Genomic DNA, 19,763 nt, shown 5'->3' on the forward strand with positions numbered 1-19,763 from the left:
TTCCCTTGGAGTGAAAAAGGTGCTCTCAGTAGCTACTGAGAATATTCCTTCTTGCTGACATGTTTTTTACTTCCTGTCCAATTACATCTGTTCTAAAGCTCTCTCCCTTTTATCCCTTTTCCTTTGAGTACATCACTACTCCTTTCTCTCCTTCTTAAGTAGCAGTAATAGTAGTAATAATGGTGGCAGTAGCTAACAGTGTTTTAGACACTATTCTTTTTTTTTTAATGATTTTATTAATTTATTTGACAGAGAGAGATAGCAAGAGAGGGAACACAAGCAGGGGGAGTGGGAGAGGGAGAAACAGGCTCCCCGCAGAGCAGGGAGCCCTATTCAGGGCTCAATCCCAGGACTGTGGGATCATGGCCCGAGTCAAAGCCAGACACTTAACGACTGAGCCACCCAGGTACCCCTAGACATATTTACTGACTGACCTTGTCTTCACAAAAGCCCTGGGAGGGAGCTGCTGTTCTTTTAATATAGATTTTATAGATGAGGAAGCTGAGGTGGAGAGATGTTAAGCCTAGGGTTCTACCACTGGGCTTTGGTCCAGACTTCCTAGCTCTGAAGCACATGCTTTCAACCACTATGTTATATGGCTGCTCAGGAAAAACACAAAAGGAAGCAACCATTCCCTTCCTTCACCCCTGTTTCTGGACTTAAAAAAGAGTCATGTTTTATAGCCTAGTTGACATATTATTTTGGTTAATATTTCATAAAATTTTCATCCTTTACAATGCATATTACAGTTTGTATTTCTATCTCTGGCAGTGAAGTTTCTAACAAAAAGCATATGTGCTTAAAACAAAGTAGCTTTATTTCTAAAGCTATTACTTTACAAACCACAGTCCCATGTGTCTGGTAGAAAGCACAGGCCTTCCTAGCATGTGGTGGTTCTTCTGGGAAAGCATCTTAGAAGAGGTGAGTCTTGGCCCTCTTCTGTATAAGAATGTGTGTAAATGGCTGGGGTTTGGTATGTGGAGATGGGTGGTAAAAAGACCCGTGATTTTGATGAGGTGAAAGTTTAAGAAAGGATAGAGTTTGTAAAATGTTGCTCAAGAGAATTCATACCTTGAGAAAGTTTCCAGGGTCAGAGAAGAAGAGCTGAGAGAGAGGTCATGACTCTGGGGAATGGCTTCTAGGCTTCTATCTCCATCCACCCCCACCCTCACATTTTCCCTTTCCTTTTGATTTCCCTTTGATTTCGCAATCCTCTTTGTTTTCCTCACCTTGTCACAGGAAGAAGGACTCTTGTCTGTCAGGTTGGCCAAGACAGTTTAGAGACATTTTGATGCGTTATCTTAAGGAAAAAAAAAGTTACATTATCTTAAAGGAAAAAAAAGTCACATTCACTGTAAAGGAAGAAAAGTAAAACCAAAAGTTGAAGAAGAGCTAGAGAAAGTTTTAGAAAGACCCTAAATTTTCCCAGTACAAACTTCCTTTTTTTTTTTTTTTAAAAGATTATTATTTGACAGAGAGAGATTACAAGTAGGCAGAGAGGCAGGCAGAGAGAGAGAGAGGAGGAAGCAGGCTCCCTGCTGAGCAGAGAGCCCTATGCGGGGCTCGATCCCAGGACGATGAGATCATGACCTGAGCCGAAGGCAGCGGCTTAACCCACGGAGCCACCCAGGCGCCCCCAGTACAAACTTCTTATGTTAAGGTAAAACCTCTTTAACGCTTTTCTTCTTTTGAAGAGCACAGCTGCCCTGAATACTGGCCTTGATTAGTTCCTGGGCCTTGGGCCTCTGTTCTGAGAACTCAAGGAGCCTGCACAGGAAATAAGGAAGTTCTCAATCCTCCCTCTCACTCCCCAACAGGCCTATTCCCTGTGGCTGGGCCTGGTGTGTTTCTTTACCTCTGTTCTCTCTAATCCTGCAGGGGCCCTAAATCTGCTTTTTCTGTTCAGTCCCCATGGCAACTTGTCTAAGATTTCATCACCCCTGCTTGGTGGGAAAGACTGGAAGGAGGGTCCTCCTGGTCTCCAGAATCTCTAACTTGTACTCTGCCTGCCTTATCTAAAGCAGACTTATCAGCTAAAGTCAAACTTTGGGTCTTCCTTACCTTGGTTCACTGTTGGTTATGTGGACTTGGGTAGAGGTTGCCAACTTTCTTAAATTCTGTGTCGTTATGTCTATTTCCCTCTCTGGGCAGCGAAAGGTTCCTTCTTCATTTTGAAAATCTCTCATTTTGTGATGAGTTCTTACTGAATTTTTAAAATTCATATAAGTGAATCTCATGTAAGTGAAAAGCTTGAAAGTAGGTTAGAATCAAACTTGGCTAGACTTAGGAGCTCTTGTCCTCCTTGTGTTCTCTCCTTCTTGTGTTCACTTTCCTCTCACGTTCCACAAGGTGGCAGAATGTCTTTAGCCACTTGGTCCCTGAACTTCCAGACTCCCAGGTTCAAGTCCTGGGAAATGGATGAACGTCTCCTGGGAGCTCCTGCATCAAAATTTTTTTTTTAATTTTTTATTTTTTATAAACATATATTTTTATCCCCAGGGGTACAGATCTGTGAGGTTTACACACTTCACAGCACTCACCGAAGCACATACCCTCCCCAATGTCCATAACTCCACCCTCCTTCTCCCAACCCCCCTCCCCCCAGCAACCCTCAGTTTGTTTTGTGAGATTAAGAGTCACTTATGGTTTGTCTTCCTCCCAATCCCATCTTGTTTCATTTATTCTTCTCCTACCCCCTTAAGCCCCCATGTTGCATCACCACTTCCTCATATCAGGGAGATAATATGAGAGTTGTCTTTCTCCGCTTGACTTATTTCGCTAAGCATGATACGCTCTAGTTCCATCCACGTTGTCGCAATGGCAAGATTTCATTTCTTTCGATGGCTGCATAGTATTCCATTGTGTATATATACCACATCTTCTTTATCCATTCATCTGTTGATGGACATCTAGGTTCTTTCCATAGTTTGGCTATTGTGGACATTGCTGCTATAAACATTCGGGTGCACGTGCCCCTTTGGATCACTACGTTTATATCTTTAGGGTAAATACCCAGTAGTGCAATTGCTGGGTCATAGGGTAGTTCTATTTTTAACATTTTGAGGAACCTCCATGCTGTTTTCCAGAGTGGTTGCACCAGCTTTCCTGCATCAGTTTTGTAATCCATTCTTTCCTTCTCTTTCTCTTGCTCTTTTCTAATAAATAATTTTATTTTTTGAAGAGGTAGTATATTTTAGTGGTTCAAAAATGTAAAAGTATTTTAAGAATGTGGAGGGAAAAGACTTTCTTTTATCTCATCCTTTTTACTAGTGGGAAGCTCCTCATTTTGTCTTTTTTTAATGCTTTTTCTCCTGAGTTTTGTACTGCCTGATAATAGAATCTCATTTAGTGCTTTCTTTTCACTTATATTTGACTAGTATATCTGTCTAGTCAAGTTCTTTTTTCAGCTATCCTTTTATTTTTAATTTTTCTGTATTATTTTCTTTTAAGTTTTACTCCTGTTTGTACCACAGAGGGTTTTTTTCCCCTCTGTAATCCAATCTGAAGTCACCTCTCTTTTAGTAAATAGGTTTACCCCATTTACATTTGTTGTGTGGGCAGATATATATGATGTTAGTTTGTCCATGTCATTTTATTCTCTGGTTTTATTTCTTGTGAAGAATCTTTATGTGGCCTTTTCCCTTGCTGTTTTTGTGGCTAGGTATTCTGATATTTGTCAGGTAATGGTTGTCTTCATAATTTCACTTTCACATAATGCTCTTAGTCTTCCTATAGTTCCTTACTATACACGGTGATAAAATTATACTAATTTTAACATAGAGACATTGTAACTCTATTACATGGCCCGTTTTATTCATTCTGGATCTCTATTGGATTCTATCCTCAGAGGAGAGAATTAATCACTAAGCCAGGAAGTTTAGAACTCAATCAGTATTTTTATTATCAGTAAGAATGCTGTCAGAAGAGGCTTTGTGAGTTTTCCTGTAGCAGATTGTCAGCCTTTTACAAGGCTCTTTTTGTCTATAAAAATTATAGTTTCTAAAGTTAGCATAGATCATAAAATTGGTAAGCTGACATTTGTTTGGTCACAATTGAATGTTAGATCAAGATCTTTGTAGGTGGTCTGTTACTCAACACCAAAGAGTCATCAGTTTTGTGTTCAAGTTGACATTAAAAGATATTATTGGGTCTGAAGTTCCTTTATTTTAGTGTGGGTTTCATACTTGTTGAGAGTTTTCTCATCATTTAATTTTTTCAAAATAATATATTTGGCAACAGAAAGGCATGTTACATATAAAAAGGTTTTTTTTAAAAATTAGAAGTCCTAATTTTAAACAGTCCTGCTTCACTTTCCCCTTGTAATGACTGAGACTGCTTTCTTGACCATTGTCCTCCTGTCCAGCAGAGAAGAGTAGTCACCACCCTGAGCCCAGGGTGGGGCACAGCCTTTGTTCAGCTTCCTCTCCATTCAGGAGGCTTCAGCCCAGGCCACAGTCTCTGTAGAAGGTGGGAAGGGGAAGGCGTTTTTATGATTTTTTATATTTATTTTTTTTATTTAAAGATTTTTATTTATTTGTCAGAGAGAGAGAGAGAGAGAGTGAGAGAGGGAACACAAGCAGGGGAATGGGAGAGGGAGAAGCAGGCTGTCTGCTGAGCAGGGTGCCCAATGTGAGGCTCAATCCCAGGACCTGGGATCATGACCTGAGTGGAAGGCAGACGCTTAACTGACTGAGCCAGCCAGGTGCTCCAGTATAATTTTTTAGACTCAGGTTATTTACACGACCATAGTAGACTTCCTTGATTTTTTGGGGTTCACCTCTAACAGCACAGCTGAAACATAGACTACTGTTAGAGATTTCCATTTTCTCTTTCTTCTCTTGTCCTGCAGTGACTGTCGTATCATTCCTGTCGACTATGGTTTTAGTTTCTCCTTAAATCATTCTGAAAACCCCATTGAAAATGAAAATACCCCTTCTCCCCAAGTTTCTGTGAATTCAGATTTAACACATTTGGTGTGTGGGATCTATGCTTTTCCCGTGTGTTGCCGGTGACTCTGATGCAGGTCTTCCATGACATTTGTTCAAGGAAATCGAGATTGACAGTTCTGTGCTTAGTGGAGAAGTTTTACTAAAATCTAGTTTGACAAAATTCTGATTGGATATTACTCATTATGTAGACAGTGTTTCAAGTAGACATTTGTTTCAAAAATAGTGATTTAATTTACCATAACTTTCTTCAATTAAGAAACCTGGCAAAACACAGATTTTATAGCTCCAACCAGTTTGTGGAAAAAATGTTTGCATGAAGATGTTCAATACACAGATTGCGGAACGAGGAGTTTTAACACTCTTGTAATGCTTCGGTGAAAGCCTCAAGGATAACTGACAAGTCCATTTTTTACAAATTTAATGGGTTTCTAAATCCTTATCTGCTTATCAAACAAAACATTAATTAGAACAGTAATTGAGTAACCAGCTGCCTCTTGCGTTCACTCTAAGAATTTGTACAAAATTGCTGTGGAGCTCATGTAAGGTCATTCACTGCTTTTTGAGTTGCTAAATAATAACTTTGCTACAGGCTTCTAAAAATCCAGGTATTAAGGGAGTCTACAGAAAGATAAAAATTGATAAGAGATTTACAGTAGTTAGTCTGATACTCTGTCTCTGGTGGATTAAGGTGAAAAAAATCCTTCTTCAGCACTGCAGATGGGAGAAAATCCTCCCTCTTAGATTTCTTCCTGAATCAGCTTATGCTTGCCTAGTCTTGTAGCAGAACAGAAAAAGCCTTTGGAGCTAGGTATGCTGGCACAGATTTTCTGGGGAAACAAAACACTACGAAATCAGGCTTATAACTTTATTTAAGCCACACAGTACATCATGACAAGTGTGATATATCCCAGGAATGGAAGGATGATTTATTCAGCATCAGAAAATGTGATAATACAAACCGAGGGTTGCCAGGGGTGGGGGGTTAGGGAGAGGGTGGTTGGGCTATTGACACTGGGGAGGGTATGTGTTATGGTGAGTGCTGTGAAGTGTTTAGTAAACCTGATGATTCACAGACCTCTACCCCTGGGGCTAATAATACATTATATGTTAATAAAAAATAAAAGAAAGAAAGAAAGAAAATATGAATAATATATTAAGATATTGAGATATAAGCCATGTGATTATTTTAACACATGTAGAAAGAACATTAGATTAAGCTTTAATAATCCTTTATGACTAAAGCCTTTTCTCCCCTCAAACTGGGAAACTTACCAAACCTTAGGCCAATAAGTCATTTATTCCAAAACCTATAACAAGCCTCATACCTAAGAGGGAAACTTTAGAAGCCTCCCTATTATTGTCAGTAAGAAGACAGAGGATGCCTATTAGCATTACCTTTGTTGCGTATAGCCTGAATTCTTAGCCAGTAGTGTAATGAGATAAGAAAAAGAAAAGAAAAATAGATTGTAAGGGAGAGGTAAAATATCTTTTTTCCCCCCAGGTGATATTAACACATACATAGACAATACAGCACAAAAATTAAATTAGTCATACAGTTGCTGCATATAAAAATCAATGGGTTCTGTACATCATGATAACCCTCTAGTAAATATGTTTCCCTTCACAGTAGTATTAATTTGTAATATATCTCAGAGTGAGCACAACCAAAGAATATACAACATGGAGAAAATTAAAGAATATTATTGAAAAGACATAGAAAGATTGTACTATCTTTAACAATAGGGTATCTTGATTTATTAAGATATTTTTCTCTAAATTAATTCATTGTTTATCCAGTCAAAATCCTGATAATATTAGGGTGGTTTTTTAAAAGATTTTATTTATTTGACAGAGGGAGAGAGAAGGAACACAAGTGGAGTGGGAGAGGGAGAAGCAGACTCCCCACTGAGCAGTGCTCAATCCCAGGACCCTGACTTGAGCCAAAGGCAGATGCTTAACGACTGAGCCACCCAGGTTCCCCATAGTATTGGGTTTTCATTAATTTGACAAGATGAACCCAAAATTTATAAAGAAATCCAAAGGCCCATGATGAGCTAAGACAGTCTTGAAAAGCAAGGTATAGGGCTCGGACACATATACTGATGCCAAGCCATGGACGTTAAGATACTCTAGTCCGAATACAGAGAGCTGTATGAAAAGGTCAGTGGAACAGGATAAAGAAGCCAGTAACAGTCTCACACATATATAGAAACATGATAGGTATTGGAGGCAGCATTATGAAGTAGTAGAAAAAGATGGAATGGTCTATAAATGGTGCTTTAATCTTTAATTGATAATCATATGAAAAATCAAACTGTATTTCTGACTTCATACCATCCCCTTTAATTTGAAAAACAAATCTTAAAAATTCACAGAAAATATAAGAAGGAATGGAATACTTAGTAGTACTTGAAAATTAAGAGAGGTTTATCTGTCTTCATTTATAAATCTTATAATACTCAGTGCAAAAGCAAGTTATAGAAGGATAAGTGTAATAGAGTACCACTTAACGTAAAATTTAAGACATGAAATAAAACAACATGTTGTATAAAGGTGCTAAAGTATATTGTGAAGTATAAAAACATATGTGGTAATTACATACACCTAATTAGAGATAGTATTTACTTTTTCAGGTGGTAGAGAGATGAATGTGACTGAGGAAGGATGTATACAGTGTTTTATTATTTATTTAATGTAGTGTTTTACTGTTTTTTTAGATTAAAGTGTTCTAAGGCAACATGTCACAGATGTTAACATCAGGTGAATATCCAATAATAAAGAAATGGTTGAATAAACTATGGCTTTTACATACTATGAAATATTTTTCAGCCATTAAAAACAATTAGTTGTAGATAGATCACTTTGTGTGGAGTAATTTCCAAGACTTAACTGCTTATGAAGAAGGTAAGATGCAGAAAAATTTGTGTGAGGTCATCCCATTTGTATAAAACAAGGATGAGTATGAGTATGTATATATATATGAACGAACATACAAACATGTATAAACATTATGTACGAACATACAAACATGAATAAAAAAAGGATTCATTCTGGGTCGTTAACATGGGTTGGGAGTGAGGTGATAGGGAAAGAGAGGGGCAGCGGGAATGGGGAGCCAAGCGAAACAGAAAATGAGAGAGAAAACATACTACCCAGCATGGATGATATGGTTTGTTTATATACTTTACATAATCTCACCACAAACATGCACGTGCACCCACACCCACACACACCCACACACTCACGCATGCCATTTTAAAGACACCATAGAACTGCTTTAAATAGAGAATGAGAGTTGACCTACGGGGAATTTACTGCGTTTGAATGGGAACTGTGGTAGAACTGGACTTAGCAAAAAGATGCCATTTCAGAGAAAGATGTATTTTATTGGTAGAGTATTTAAACAAATGATGCAATTACATTAAAATGTTGCTTTTCCAGTTTTCTCCCTTTTGTATTTATCAAAGTAATCGGCTGTAATTCCAGTGAGTTCTTGATAATCACAGTGTACTACTTGGTATAAAGTACCAGTGGTAAAAGTTGTAATTACATTTTATGAAAAGGGGCTTTTTGACAGGGAAACTTTAGATCTTTTCTCTCTGTTTTTTCAACTTGAGGGAGAATAAAGGATGACTTTATCTTTTTGGTCAGGCCAAGGCCTAAATATAGAGAATTCAAGATTTGAATAATTATCTTTGAAATTTTCATTGTTTTCTTTCAGTGTGCGGGATGATAGAATTCGAGTAGAAAGGATGGATAACGTGTATTTTGAATACAGCCATGCTTTCCAGGCGGTTACAGAGTTTTATGCAAAAGATGCACTTGACCTCCAAGGTAAATATTTTCTATGTGTTAGCCTTCATGTCCTCGAATTTAACTGAGTTGAGATTTGGATAAAGGTACAAGTTTGACTTTCAATTTAATGAAAATGAGGCAGTTACCAATAAATAACTGGCCCAAGTAGAGGCAAGAGTTCACTTTTCTTGCACTCATCAAAAACACCCCTGCAGCTTTTTTGACATATTCATTGGAATGTAAGGAGTTACTGGTCAACCCTCCTTTTTGCTTCTCTTAAAAAAATGGCCTGTTACTTTCCTTGGAATTTTGTAGAGTATTTGGATAAATTTCCTGGATAAAGGCTAGTATTTCGTTAGGTGGCTTGCCACAATTTAAATACCAGAACATTAATGACAGAGTAGTAATATGTTAAGTAACCAGTATTTGTTGACTTGGTCTCTGCCCCTCCTTCCTGCTAGTCCAGCTTATTCTGTTAAGGTTCATTTTTATATCTTATCCCATGCTGCAAGGCTTTTACCATTAGATGGTAGATGGATCAGTCTCCCCTTGGCTGAGCCATAGACACCAATGTCTTGTTAGCATTTCTCTTGCCATCCCTTTTAATCTCATGGTGTCAAACTGAATTGAGTGTCAGAGAGGCTTACCCATTCTGATACAGTCTTCAATGTCACCAAGGGATTGTTGTCTTATGCTCAGGTAAGGACAAGACTACCATAAGCCACTCTTGACATCACATTCACTTAGGAGTCTGTGAGATAGGAAACCAGCTTGCCTATCTCACTTAGAAGTCTGTGAGATAGGAAACAAGACTACCATAAGCCACTCTTGACATCACATTCACTTAGAAGTCTGTGAGATAAGAAACCAGCTTGCCTTTTTCCTCTTAATAGGAATAGTCCTCCACAGGGTTTTCAGCCCCATAGAACCATTGAGAGCCCATCCCCAAGCCCTGCCCCTTGCCAAGTGACAGCTCAGCTGCAAAGGCAGATATTCTTCAGGGTCTACCCAGACATAGAAGCCTCGTGCCACGCTAACTTCAGACTCCCTGTACACAGAGTAGGTAAACATTTCTAGAATCAGGTGTTTATAGTGCTTCTTAGTTTAGATGCAGTTTACTGGTTTCAGGTCATTCTTACCATGTACAATGTTACGTTATAATACAGTGGTACTTCATTTTTATCAGGTTTCCTGGGGAATGGAGCTAAAAAGTTAGAATGATTCCCCCCTTCTCAAAAGGGGGAAGAGTTTTGTTAATTCTTTCTTCACACCTTGGTTTTATAAAAAGCCACAATAGAAATTAATGTATGTGGTATTACTGATTTGTAGAGGATATTTTGTAATTTTTTCTTTTATTAAAGTAATAAATGACTATTGCAAAAAAAGGTCCAAACATAGTTGTGCATAAAGGAAAAAAATTCCTCCCCCCAAATCTTTAAGAATTTTTATAGGTACAAATCCATTCGGATAAGTGTGTGTGTATATATATATATATATAAAATTCTGTATATTTCATATAAATTGGGTTTATTCTTTCAACTAATTTTTATTGACTGCCTATTATGTGAGGCATCACACATACAATAAAGAATAAAAGAATAAAAAAGATAAAAATTCCTGCCCTTCTGGAGTTCATATTCTAAGGGGAAGATATATACAATAAAATAAGTTAAGTGTGTTTGAAAGTGGTATTAGGAAGAAAATAAGGCAGGGAAGAGGGAGAATCTTTGAATAGTGTGGTGAAGTAAGGCCTCACTGTGAAAATGGCCCTTGAGCAGAGATTTGAACAAAGACTGAAGGGTGTAGGGGTCAAGCCATACGCACAGTTGAAGGAACAGTGTTTTAGGCAGACACACCAGTAAGTACAACATATCTACATGCCTGATAGGCTTAAGAAGTGAAAGGAGCCTGGGTGCTAGAACAAAGTAAGGCAGAGACTCTGAGGAGGTGAGCTAAGAGATACAGGGGAGGTGGAAGCCAGGTTGTAGGGCCATAAGACCCCTGGCAGGACGTGAGCTGCTTCTGTCAGTGAGTTGGGGATGTTGGAGTATTTTGATAAGCAAAGTAGTCTAATGGTCTTGAGTACATTTTGAAAAGGATTCTTTCAGCTGCTCTGTTGAGAATATCCTGTAGCGCACAGGGATGAAGCTGAGAGAGCAGATGGTAAGCAATATTCCTGCTGAGAGATAAGAATGATTGAACAACTTTTTTTCACCCTCACTCAGCAGTATATTATAGATATTTTTCTGTGCCTGTACAGATAGCTCTAAGTCATTGTTATTAGTAGATGCATAGTAATCTGGACTTATCAAAATTTATTGAACTCTTACGCTCCTGATGTTCAGTTAGGTTTTGGATTTTACTATTACAGGAGATGTTTTGGCTCAGTTCCTTGTACACACATCTCTGACGTGCATTTGAGAGTATTTCTGGATAAGAGGGGATAGGCTTTTATATTTTGAAGAAATTGCTCTCTTGCTTTCCAGAAAATGTTTATTTCACCATCAGAAAAATACCCATTTTCCTATGACTTAGATACCTGTAATCTTCAATGTTATCCCAAAAGGCAATTTTAGGAGGTATTGTCTAAATTATCATTTCAATAACCACAAACTAAACTTCATTTAACTTAAAGTTCGTTTTTCATAATGGTGAGCAATAACTTCACTATATATTCTGTATTTTAGCTTCTCAAACTTTTGCTGGCATCATTAATTTGGAGAAACCTGTGATTTGCTCTTTGGCTGCCATAATAAGATACCTCAAAGAATTTAACTTGGAAAAGGTGCTTTCCAAGCCCAAGTAAGTGTTTTCTCAAAAAAATAAATAAATAAATAAATAAAAGGGGAGGGGTAGAGTTATATTAAAAGCATTTCCTTTAAAAAAAATTCTTGTTTTTCTTTTGGCTTGAAGTTCACATGCATTCATTTAGAAATAAGAGCATCTGAGAAATTTGACATTACTACCTCTTCCTTTGATTATTGGCGGATAAAAAGTCATCTTCTGTTTCTACTGTGTGTCAACATTGAACCATAAGTCTGAATATAGTATGTCCAGCCTTAGAGTGTAATTCATTCTCTCCATAATTCAGTCTATAAAACCATTTCTTAAATTGAGTTTGGTAAGTACTGTACTTAGATAAGTTCACCTACTATTGATAGAAAATCCTTTTTTTTTTTTTTAAAGATTTATTTATTTTAGAGAGAGAGATCACAAGTAGTGGGAAGGGGCAGAGGGAGAAAGAGAGAGAGAATAGCAAATCCTCAAGCAGATTCCTGATGAGTAGGACATGGGGCTTGATTCCAGGATCCTGAGATTATGTCCTGAGCTGAGATCAAGAGTCGGCCACTTAACCTGACTGAGCCACCCAGGTGACCCTATTAGAATATTCTCTTTGGGAGCAAGAATGAACTGCGTGGTGCTATTGGTGAAAAATATTAATGTAAAAATATTTATAGAAGCCTTAATTCTATCAATTTGTATTCGTATGGCTATTTAATATACAAAATACTAGAGAAGAGTTAATTGACAAGTAGTATTAAATGGATTAAGAAGTGGTATTAGAGGGATGCCTGGATGGCTCAGTTGGTTGGGCAGCTGCCTTTGGCTCAGGTCATGATCCCAGCGTCCTGGGATCGAGTTCCACATCGGGCTCCTTGCTCCGCGGGGAGCCTGCTTCTCCCTCTGATTCTGCCTTCCACTCTGTCTGCCTGTGCTTGCTCTCGCTCTCTCTCATAAATAAATAAAATCTTTAAAAAAAAAAAAAAGAAGTGGTATTAGAAAGCAGTCATAAAACTTCACTGCCTTTCTTATTCCTGGTTTCAGTTCTTATTTCATAGACCATAAATTTGGGGATGAAGAAGATAGCTACTACCATGGCTTTTTTTTTTTTTTTTTTAAAGATTTTATTTATTTGACAGAAATCACAAGTAGATGGAGAGGCAGGCAGAGAGAGAGAGAGAGAAGCAGGCTCCCTGCTGAGCAGAGAGCCCAATGCGGGACTCAATCCCAGGACTCTGAGATCATGACCTGAGCCGAAGGCAGCGGCTTAACCCACTGAGCCACCCAGGCACCCCCTACCATGGCTTTTTAAAAGAGTGATTAACTTTATGGAGCTCAGAGATTTAAAACTCACAGTTGCCGTTCTAGGAAGATGTTAGTTTAAAAACCAGTGGAATAATAAAAGGTAGGGGGAAAATTTTGCCTTTCTGTATTTCACCTTCAGCCCCTTGGTTTTGGCTCTGAAGAATTAACCTTTATCATTTTGATTTTTGATAAGTAAGCTGCTTCCTGTTCTGCAGAGGGGAGTGGACAGATAGGCACTATCTCACTAAAATGGTTGAATATGAATTGGGGTACAAAGAGGTGGTACTGGAATGGAGTTGTTGGGGGCGGTGCAAGAAAGGCACGTCCCTTGGGAATCTTTTTGTAATGTCTTCTTTAGTGTGCCTAGTATTTAGGATAGAACAGAATATCAGTTATCTGGAAGCAGTTTTGTCCTGTTTAAAATTAGTCTAAATGTCTGTCATCTGGAGAGTGGACTTCCTGTGGTATATTCATGCAGTCTAAGGTTAAACAGCAATCAAAATAAATGGACTGGAGTTACATGTATCAATATTTTAAAAATTATGTTACATTATAGTGAGCCAGAAATCAAATAACTGAAGAACACACAGTACTCACCATTATATGAAGTTAGAAGCGTGTAAAAAAGTCACTATTTAAGTAGTGGTTAGGAACATTGCTTAAGTATACATGCCTATATAGGAAAGATACGATGTGATGTTTTATTTTTTTATCCTGGGTACTATATTAGTCTATATATATTTTAGTATGACTGAAATGTTTTATTAAAAAGAGTATCAGCTGGTATTATACTTCATTGAGTTGCACTTCAGGCTCCAATAATAGGATACTTTTTGCAGAAATTGATCCATATGATTGACTGTGTTGGATCCCCATAGGAAAGGATGGCAAACTACCTACTGTTTGACTTCTTCATGATAAGGAGCCCCTCTGAATGAGATGGAATTGGTGACTAATAGCTTGCCCATTAAGACTTGTCTGTTCACCAAGGAATGAAGTATTAATTTTGGAATAGAAAAACTTTGTAAAAAAAAATCAGGCCCTGATATATATAGAAATAGATGAATTTGGGTCTGAAAAAATTATTGTATCCTTATATTCAAAGTAAAAATAATACTGAATAGAAAAACATGTTTTTTATACTGAAATTAAACTAGTTTACTTTTACATTACCTAACTTGATAAATTACATGAAGCTGAACTCTTCTCATTTTGTATTTGGTGGTGGTGGTGGGCAGTAGTCAGGGAACTGAATCTGTTGATGACTTAGTATGTGTCTAATCAGCTGGTCAGGTGATCCCCTGTTCTCATTGCCATAGAAGCAAAGACAAAGATGGAGATCCATAGTAAAGGTGCTCAAATGGTATAAATTTCTATCATCCAGGAACAGATGCTGGATTTTGTCAAATGCTTTTTCTGCATCAATTGAGAGGACCATGTGGTTGTTCTCTCTTCTCATATTAATTTGTTCTATCACATTGATTGATTTGCGAATGTTGAACCATCCTTGTAGCCCAGGAATGAATCCCATCTGGCCATGGTGGATAATCTTTTTAATGTGCTGTTGAATCCTGTTTGTTAGGATCTTGTTGAGAATCTTAGCATCCATATTCATCAGTGATATTGGTCTGAAATTCTCCTTTTTGGGAAGGGTCTTTGCCTGGTTTGGGGATCAGGGTAATGCTGGCTTCATAGAAAGAGTCTGGAAGTTTTCCTTCTGCTTCAATTTTTTGAAACAGCTTCAGGAGAATAAGTGTTATTTCTTCTTTGAAAATTTGGTAGAATTCCCCAGGGCTCTTGTTTTTTGGGAGGTTTTTGATCACTGCTTCAATCTCATTATTAGATATCAGTCTATTCAGATTGTCAATTTCTTCCTGGTTCAATTTTGGGTTTATACTTTTCCAGGAATGCATCCATTTCATCTAGGTTGCTTAGCTTATTGACATATGACTGTTGATAATAACTTTTGATGATTGTTTCTACTTCCTTGGTATTAGTTGTGATCTCTCCCTTTTCATTCATAATTTTATGAATTTGGGCTTTCTCTCTTTTCTTTTGGATTAGTGTGGCCAATGGTTTATCAGTCTTATTGATTCTTTCAGAAAACCAGCTTCTAGTTTCATTGATATGTTCTCCTGTATCTCTGGTTTCTACCTCATTGATCTCAGCTCTAATCTTGATTATTTCCCTTCTTATGTGTGGAGTTGGTTTGATTTGTTGTTGATTCTCCAGTTCTTTAAGGTGTAGAAACAGCTGATGTGTTCTGGATTTTTCAATTTTTTGAGGGAGGTGTGGATGGCTATGTATTTCCCCCTTAGGAAATACATACAGCCTTTGCTGTATCCCATAGGTTTTGGACTGAAGTGTCCTCATTCTCATTGGTTCCTGATTAAAATGCTTCAACGTATAGGGATAGAGGGAACATTCCTGAACTTCATAAAATCTATCTATGAAAGACCCACAGCAAATATCATCCTCAATAGGAAAAAGCTTGCAGCCTTCCCATTGAGATCAGGAACACGACAAGGATGCCCACTCTCACCACTCTTGTTCAACATAGTATTAGAAGTCCTAGCAACAGCAATCAGACAACAAAGAGAAATAAAAGGTATCCAAATTGGCAGTGAAGAAGTCAAACTCTCTCTATTCACAGATGACAAAAGAGAAATAAAAGGTATCCAAATTGGCAATGAAGAAGTCAAACTCTATCTCTTCACAGATGACATGATTATTTATATGGAAAACCCAAAAGACTCCACCCCCAAACTACTAGAACTCATACAGCAATTCAGTAACGTGGCAGGATACAAAGTCAATGTACAGAAATTAGTGGCTTTCCTATACACTAATAATGAAAATACAGAAAGGGAAATTAGAGAATCAATTCCATTTACTATAGCACCAAGAACCATAAGATACCTGGGAATAAACCTAACCAAAGAGGTAAAGGATCTGTACTCGAGGAACTATAGAACACTCATGAAAGAAATTGAAGAAGACACAAAAAGATGGAAGACCATTCCATGCTCTTGGATCGGAAGAATAAACATTGTTAAAATGTCTATACTACCTAGAGCAATCTATACTTTTAATGCCATTCTGATCAAAATTCCACTGGTATTCTTCAAAGAGCTGGAGCAAATAATTCAAAAATGTGTATGGAATCAGAAGAGACCCTGAATCGCTAAGGAAATGTTGAAAAACAAAAATAAAACTGGGGGCATCATGTTACCTGATTTCAAGCTTTACTACAAAGCTGTGATCACCAAGACAGCATGGTATGGGCATAAAAACAGACACATAGACCAGTGGAACAGAGTAGAGAGCCCAGATATGGACCCTCAACTATATGGGCAAATAATCTTCAACAAAACAGGAAAAAATATACAGTGGAAAAAAGACAGTCTCTTCAATAAATGGTGCTGGGAAAACTGGACAGCTATAGGTAGAAGAATGAAACTCGACCATTCTCTTACACCATACACAAAGATAAACTCAAAATGGACAAAAGACCTCAACGTGAGACAGGAATTCATCAGAATCCTAGAGGAGAACATAGGCAGTAATCTCTTCGATATCAGCCACAGCAACTTCTTTCAAGATATGTCTCCAAAGGCAAAGGAAACAAAAGCGAAAATAAACTTTTGGGACTTCATCAAAATCAAAAGCTTCTGCACAGCAAAGAAAACAGTCAAGAAAACAAAGAGGCAACCCACGGAATGGGAGAAGATATTTGCAAATGACAGTGCAGACAAAAGGTTGATATCCAGGATCTATAAAGAACTCCTCAAACTCAACACACACAAAACAGATAATCATATCAAAAAATGGGCAGAAGATATGAACAGACGCTTCTCCAATGAAGACATATAAATGGCTATCAGACACATGAAAAAATGTTCATCATCACTAGCCATCAGGGAGATTCAAATTAAAACCACATTGAGATATCACCTTACACCAGTTAGAATGGCCAAAATTAGCAAGACAGGAAACAACATGTGTTGGAGGGGATGTGGAGAAAGGGGAACCCTCTTAACACTGTTGGTGGGAATGCAAGTTGGTACAGCCACTTTGGAGAACAGTGTGGAGATTCCTCAAGAAATTAAAAATAGAGCTTCCCTATGACCCTGCCATTGCACTACTGGGTATTTACCCCAAAGATACAGATGTAGTGAAAAGAAGGGCCATCTGTACCCCAATGTTTATAGCAACAATGGGCACAGTCGCCAAACTATGGAAAGAACCAAGATGCCCTTCAACGCACATGGGTAAGGAAGATGTGGTCCATATACACTATGGAGTATTATGCCTCCATCAGAAAGGATAAATTCCCAACTTTTGTAGCAACATGGACAGGACTGGAGGAGATTATGCTGAGTGAAATAAGTCAAGCAGAGAGAGTCAATTATCATATGGTTTCACTTATTTGTGGAGCATAACAAATAGCATGGAGGACAAGGGGAGTTAGAGAGGAGAAGGGAGTTGAGGGAAATTGGAAGGGGAGGTGAACCATGAGAGACTATGGACTCTGGAAAACAATCTGAGGGGTGTGAAGGGGTGGGGGGTGAGAGATTGGGGGAACCAGGTGGTGGGTATTAGAGAGGGCACAGATTGCATGGAGCACTGGGTGTGGTGGAAAAATAATGAATACTGTTATGCTGAAAAAAAATGCTGCTAAAATAAAACTGAATTTAAAAAAAAATTTCTATCACCCAGCATGTATCAAACACCAAGCAGGAGTCAGTAAATACAGGATTAATGGAAGAAAAGGAGAGAAGGAGGAAATTATTTTATTTTGTGAGCATGGACTTGAATGGAAATTGCCAAAATGTCCTTGGGAGCCAAGATTAATGAATAAAGGTGGTGATCAGACTGGTACAGTTTTTTGCTTAAAATGTGAGTGATGATTTTATACGGATGGGATGTGATTTGACTTTGAAGATAATTCCAAAAGAGTAATTCCACAGTTACATTTTGGAAAAAGAATGTTGCTGCTCTGAGTGGTAACTTTGGAAAGTAAGAATGTTCTCGTATACTTAGAATTCAGTTATATTACCTTAAAAGTTCAGCAGCATAAGGTATAGTTAGATTTACTTTAAGAGCTGTTAATGGGGAAAAATTGAGTTGCGTCGTATGGCAAATGCTTTCACAAAAACTGTTGTACATTTCATAAAAAGTCTTGATATGCATTTATTTAACGGTGTTTGTGCCTTTATGGTAGAATTTCAGGTTATTTGAGAAAATATGTATGTTAGGTATTCTTAAAAATGGGTTAAGTGAGGTTTTATTAGTTAGGCCTAGATTTTGAGGTTCCAAGTTTGTCTTGTGAGTTTAAGTAGGTTTGTTCCAGAGCAAAATAGTATAATAGAATAAAGGATGTGAGGGATATTAGTCATCATGAAAGAATTAGCCTGATTCCCAAATTTATGAAGTTTTAAAGGAATTAGTGTTTTTGTTAGTGTTGAAAATGAGCACTTTTGTCATTTCAGAGGACTTTTTAAGATTGGTGTGGTCAGAACTTCACATAGGTTTTGGAAATTTATGAAAGAATGACAAAATCTACCCAAGATGAACTGCAAGAGCTTTTTCTTAGAGAACTTATTAGAATGATAACGTAGGATGTGTACTTTTATTAGTGAAAGTGAATTTTGTAATTATTTTAATGACCTCTAATGGGTAGAGACCAGAGATGCAGCTGAATATCCTAAAATTCACAGAATATCCCTTTACAAAAAATAATTATTTAGCCCCAAATTCAGTGGTCCAAAATCACATAAAGACACGACAAGAGAAGAAACTACAGACTAATGTGAATATGGACATAAGAATCCTCAAAAAATACAAGCAAATGGAGTCCAACAATATAAATCATGATGTATAATCATGATTTGGGGATTTATTCTAGGACCATAGGTTTGTTTTAATGAATTTTAAGTATTTAGTGTAATATACTGTATAATGAGAGATTAAAAACTACAGGAGCATCTCAACAGACAGTCAAAGCTCCCTTTCGTGATAAAAACATCCAACAAACTAGAGCTAGAAAGGAATGTCCTTATTCTAATAATGGCCATCAGTGAAAATCTCAGATGCTAACATCATACTTAATGGGGGAAAGAATGAATGTTTCTTCTCTAAAAACAGGAACAAGAAGAAGCAGCGTTTCCCCACTTCTGTTGTATATTGTCCTAGAAAGTCTAGTCAGGGTAATTAGGCAAGAAAATGAAGTGAAAGGCATCCATATTGTAAAGGAAGAAGTAAAATTTTGCTATTGCAGTTAACATGAAATTATGTGTAGAAAATCCTAAAGAATCCTGGAAAAAATGATTAAAGCGTATAAAATGAGTTTATGAGGTTGCAAGACATGAGATAAATATACCAAAATGAAAATTGACTGTGTATCTATAACCTTGCAATGAAGAATCCAAAAATGAAAATAAGAAAATAATTTCATTTACAGTAGCATCAAAAAGAATAAAATACTTAATGCAATTTAATAAAAGAAATACAAAACCTGTATTCTGAAAGTCATAGAACACTGTTGAAAGAAAATAAAAGAAGACCTGAATAAGTGGAAAGGCATCCTAGGTTTGTGGATCAGCAGACTTGATTTTACTTAGATGGCAATATTCCCCAAATTGATCTACAGATTCAGTGTAATTGTACCAACACCCTAGCTAGTTTTTTTTTTTTTTGCAGAAACCGACAAACTGATCCTAAAATTTTATGAAAATTCAAGGGCCAAAAAATAGCTGTAATAACTTTGAAAAAGAATAACAAAATCAGAAGATTCACATTTCTGTTTGAAAACTTGTTGCAAGGCAACAGTAGCCAAGGTAGTGTGGCACTGCCATAAAGACAGACATATACAGATCAGTGAAATACAATTGAGAGTCCAGAAGTAAAGTATATACATATTGTCAATTGATT

At 37.3% G+C, this 19,763-nt stretch overlaps 1 protein-coding gene across 1 annotated transcript in view; it reads left to right on the forward strand.

Moving 5' to 3' along the window:
• MSH3 (mutS homolog 3) overlaps positions 1-19,763 on the forward strand; it is a 170,856-nt gene that overhangs the window by 36,263 nt on the left and 114,830 nt on the right. Inside the window, exons 7-8 of the mRNA XM_059416382.1 lie at positions 8,671-8,783; positions 11,432-11,546. Of these exons, the coding sequence (XP_059272365.1) occupies positions 8,671-8,783; positions 11,432-11,546 (228 nt within the window). The remainder of the gene's footprint in view (positions 1-8,670; positions 8,784-11,431; positions 11,547-19,763) is intronic.

This window comes from Mustela nigripes, chromosome 12 (assembly GCF_022355385.1).
Source record: "Mustela nigripes isolate SB6536 chromosome 12, MUSNIG.SB6536, whole genome shotgun sequence".
Taxonomy (NCBI): domain Eukaryota; kingdom Metazoa; phylum Chordata; class Mammalia; order Carnivora; family Mustelidae; genus Mustela; species Mustela nigripes.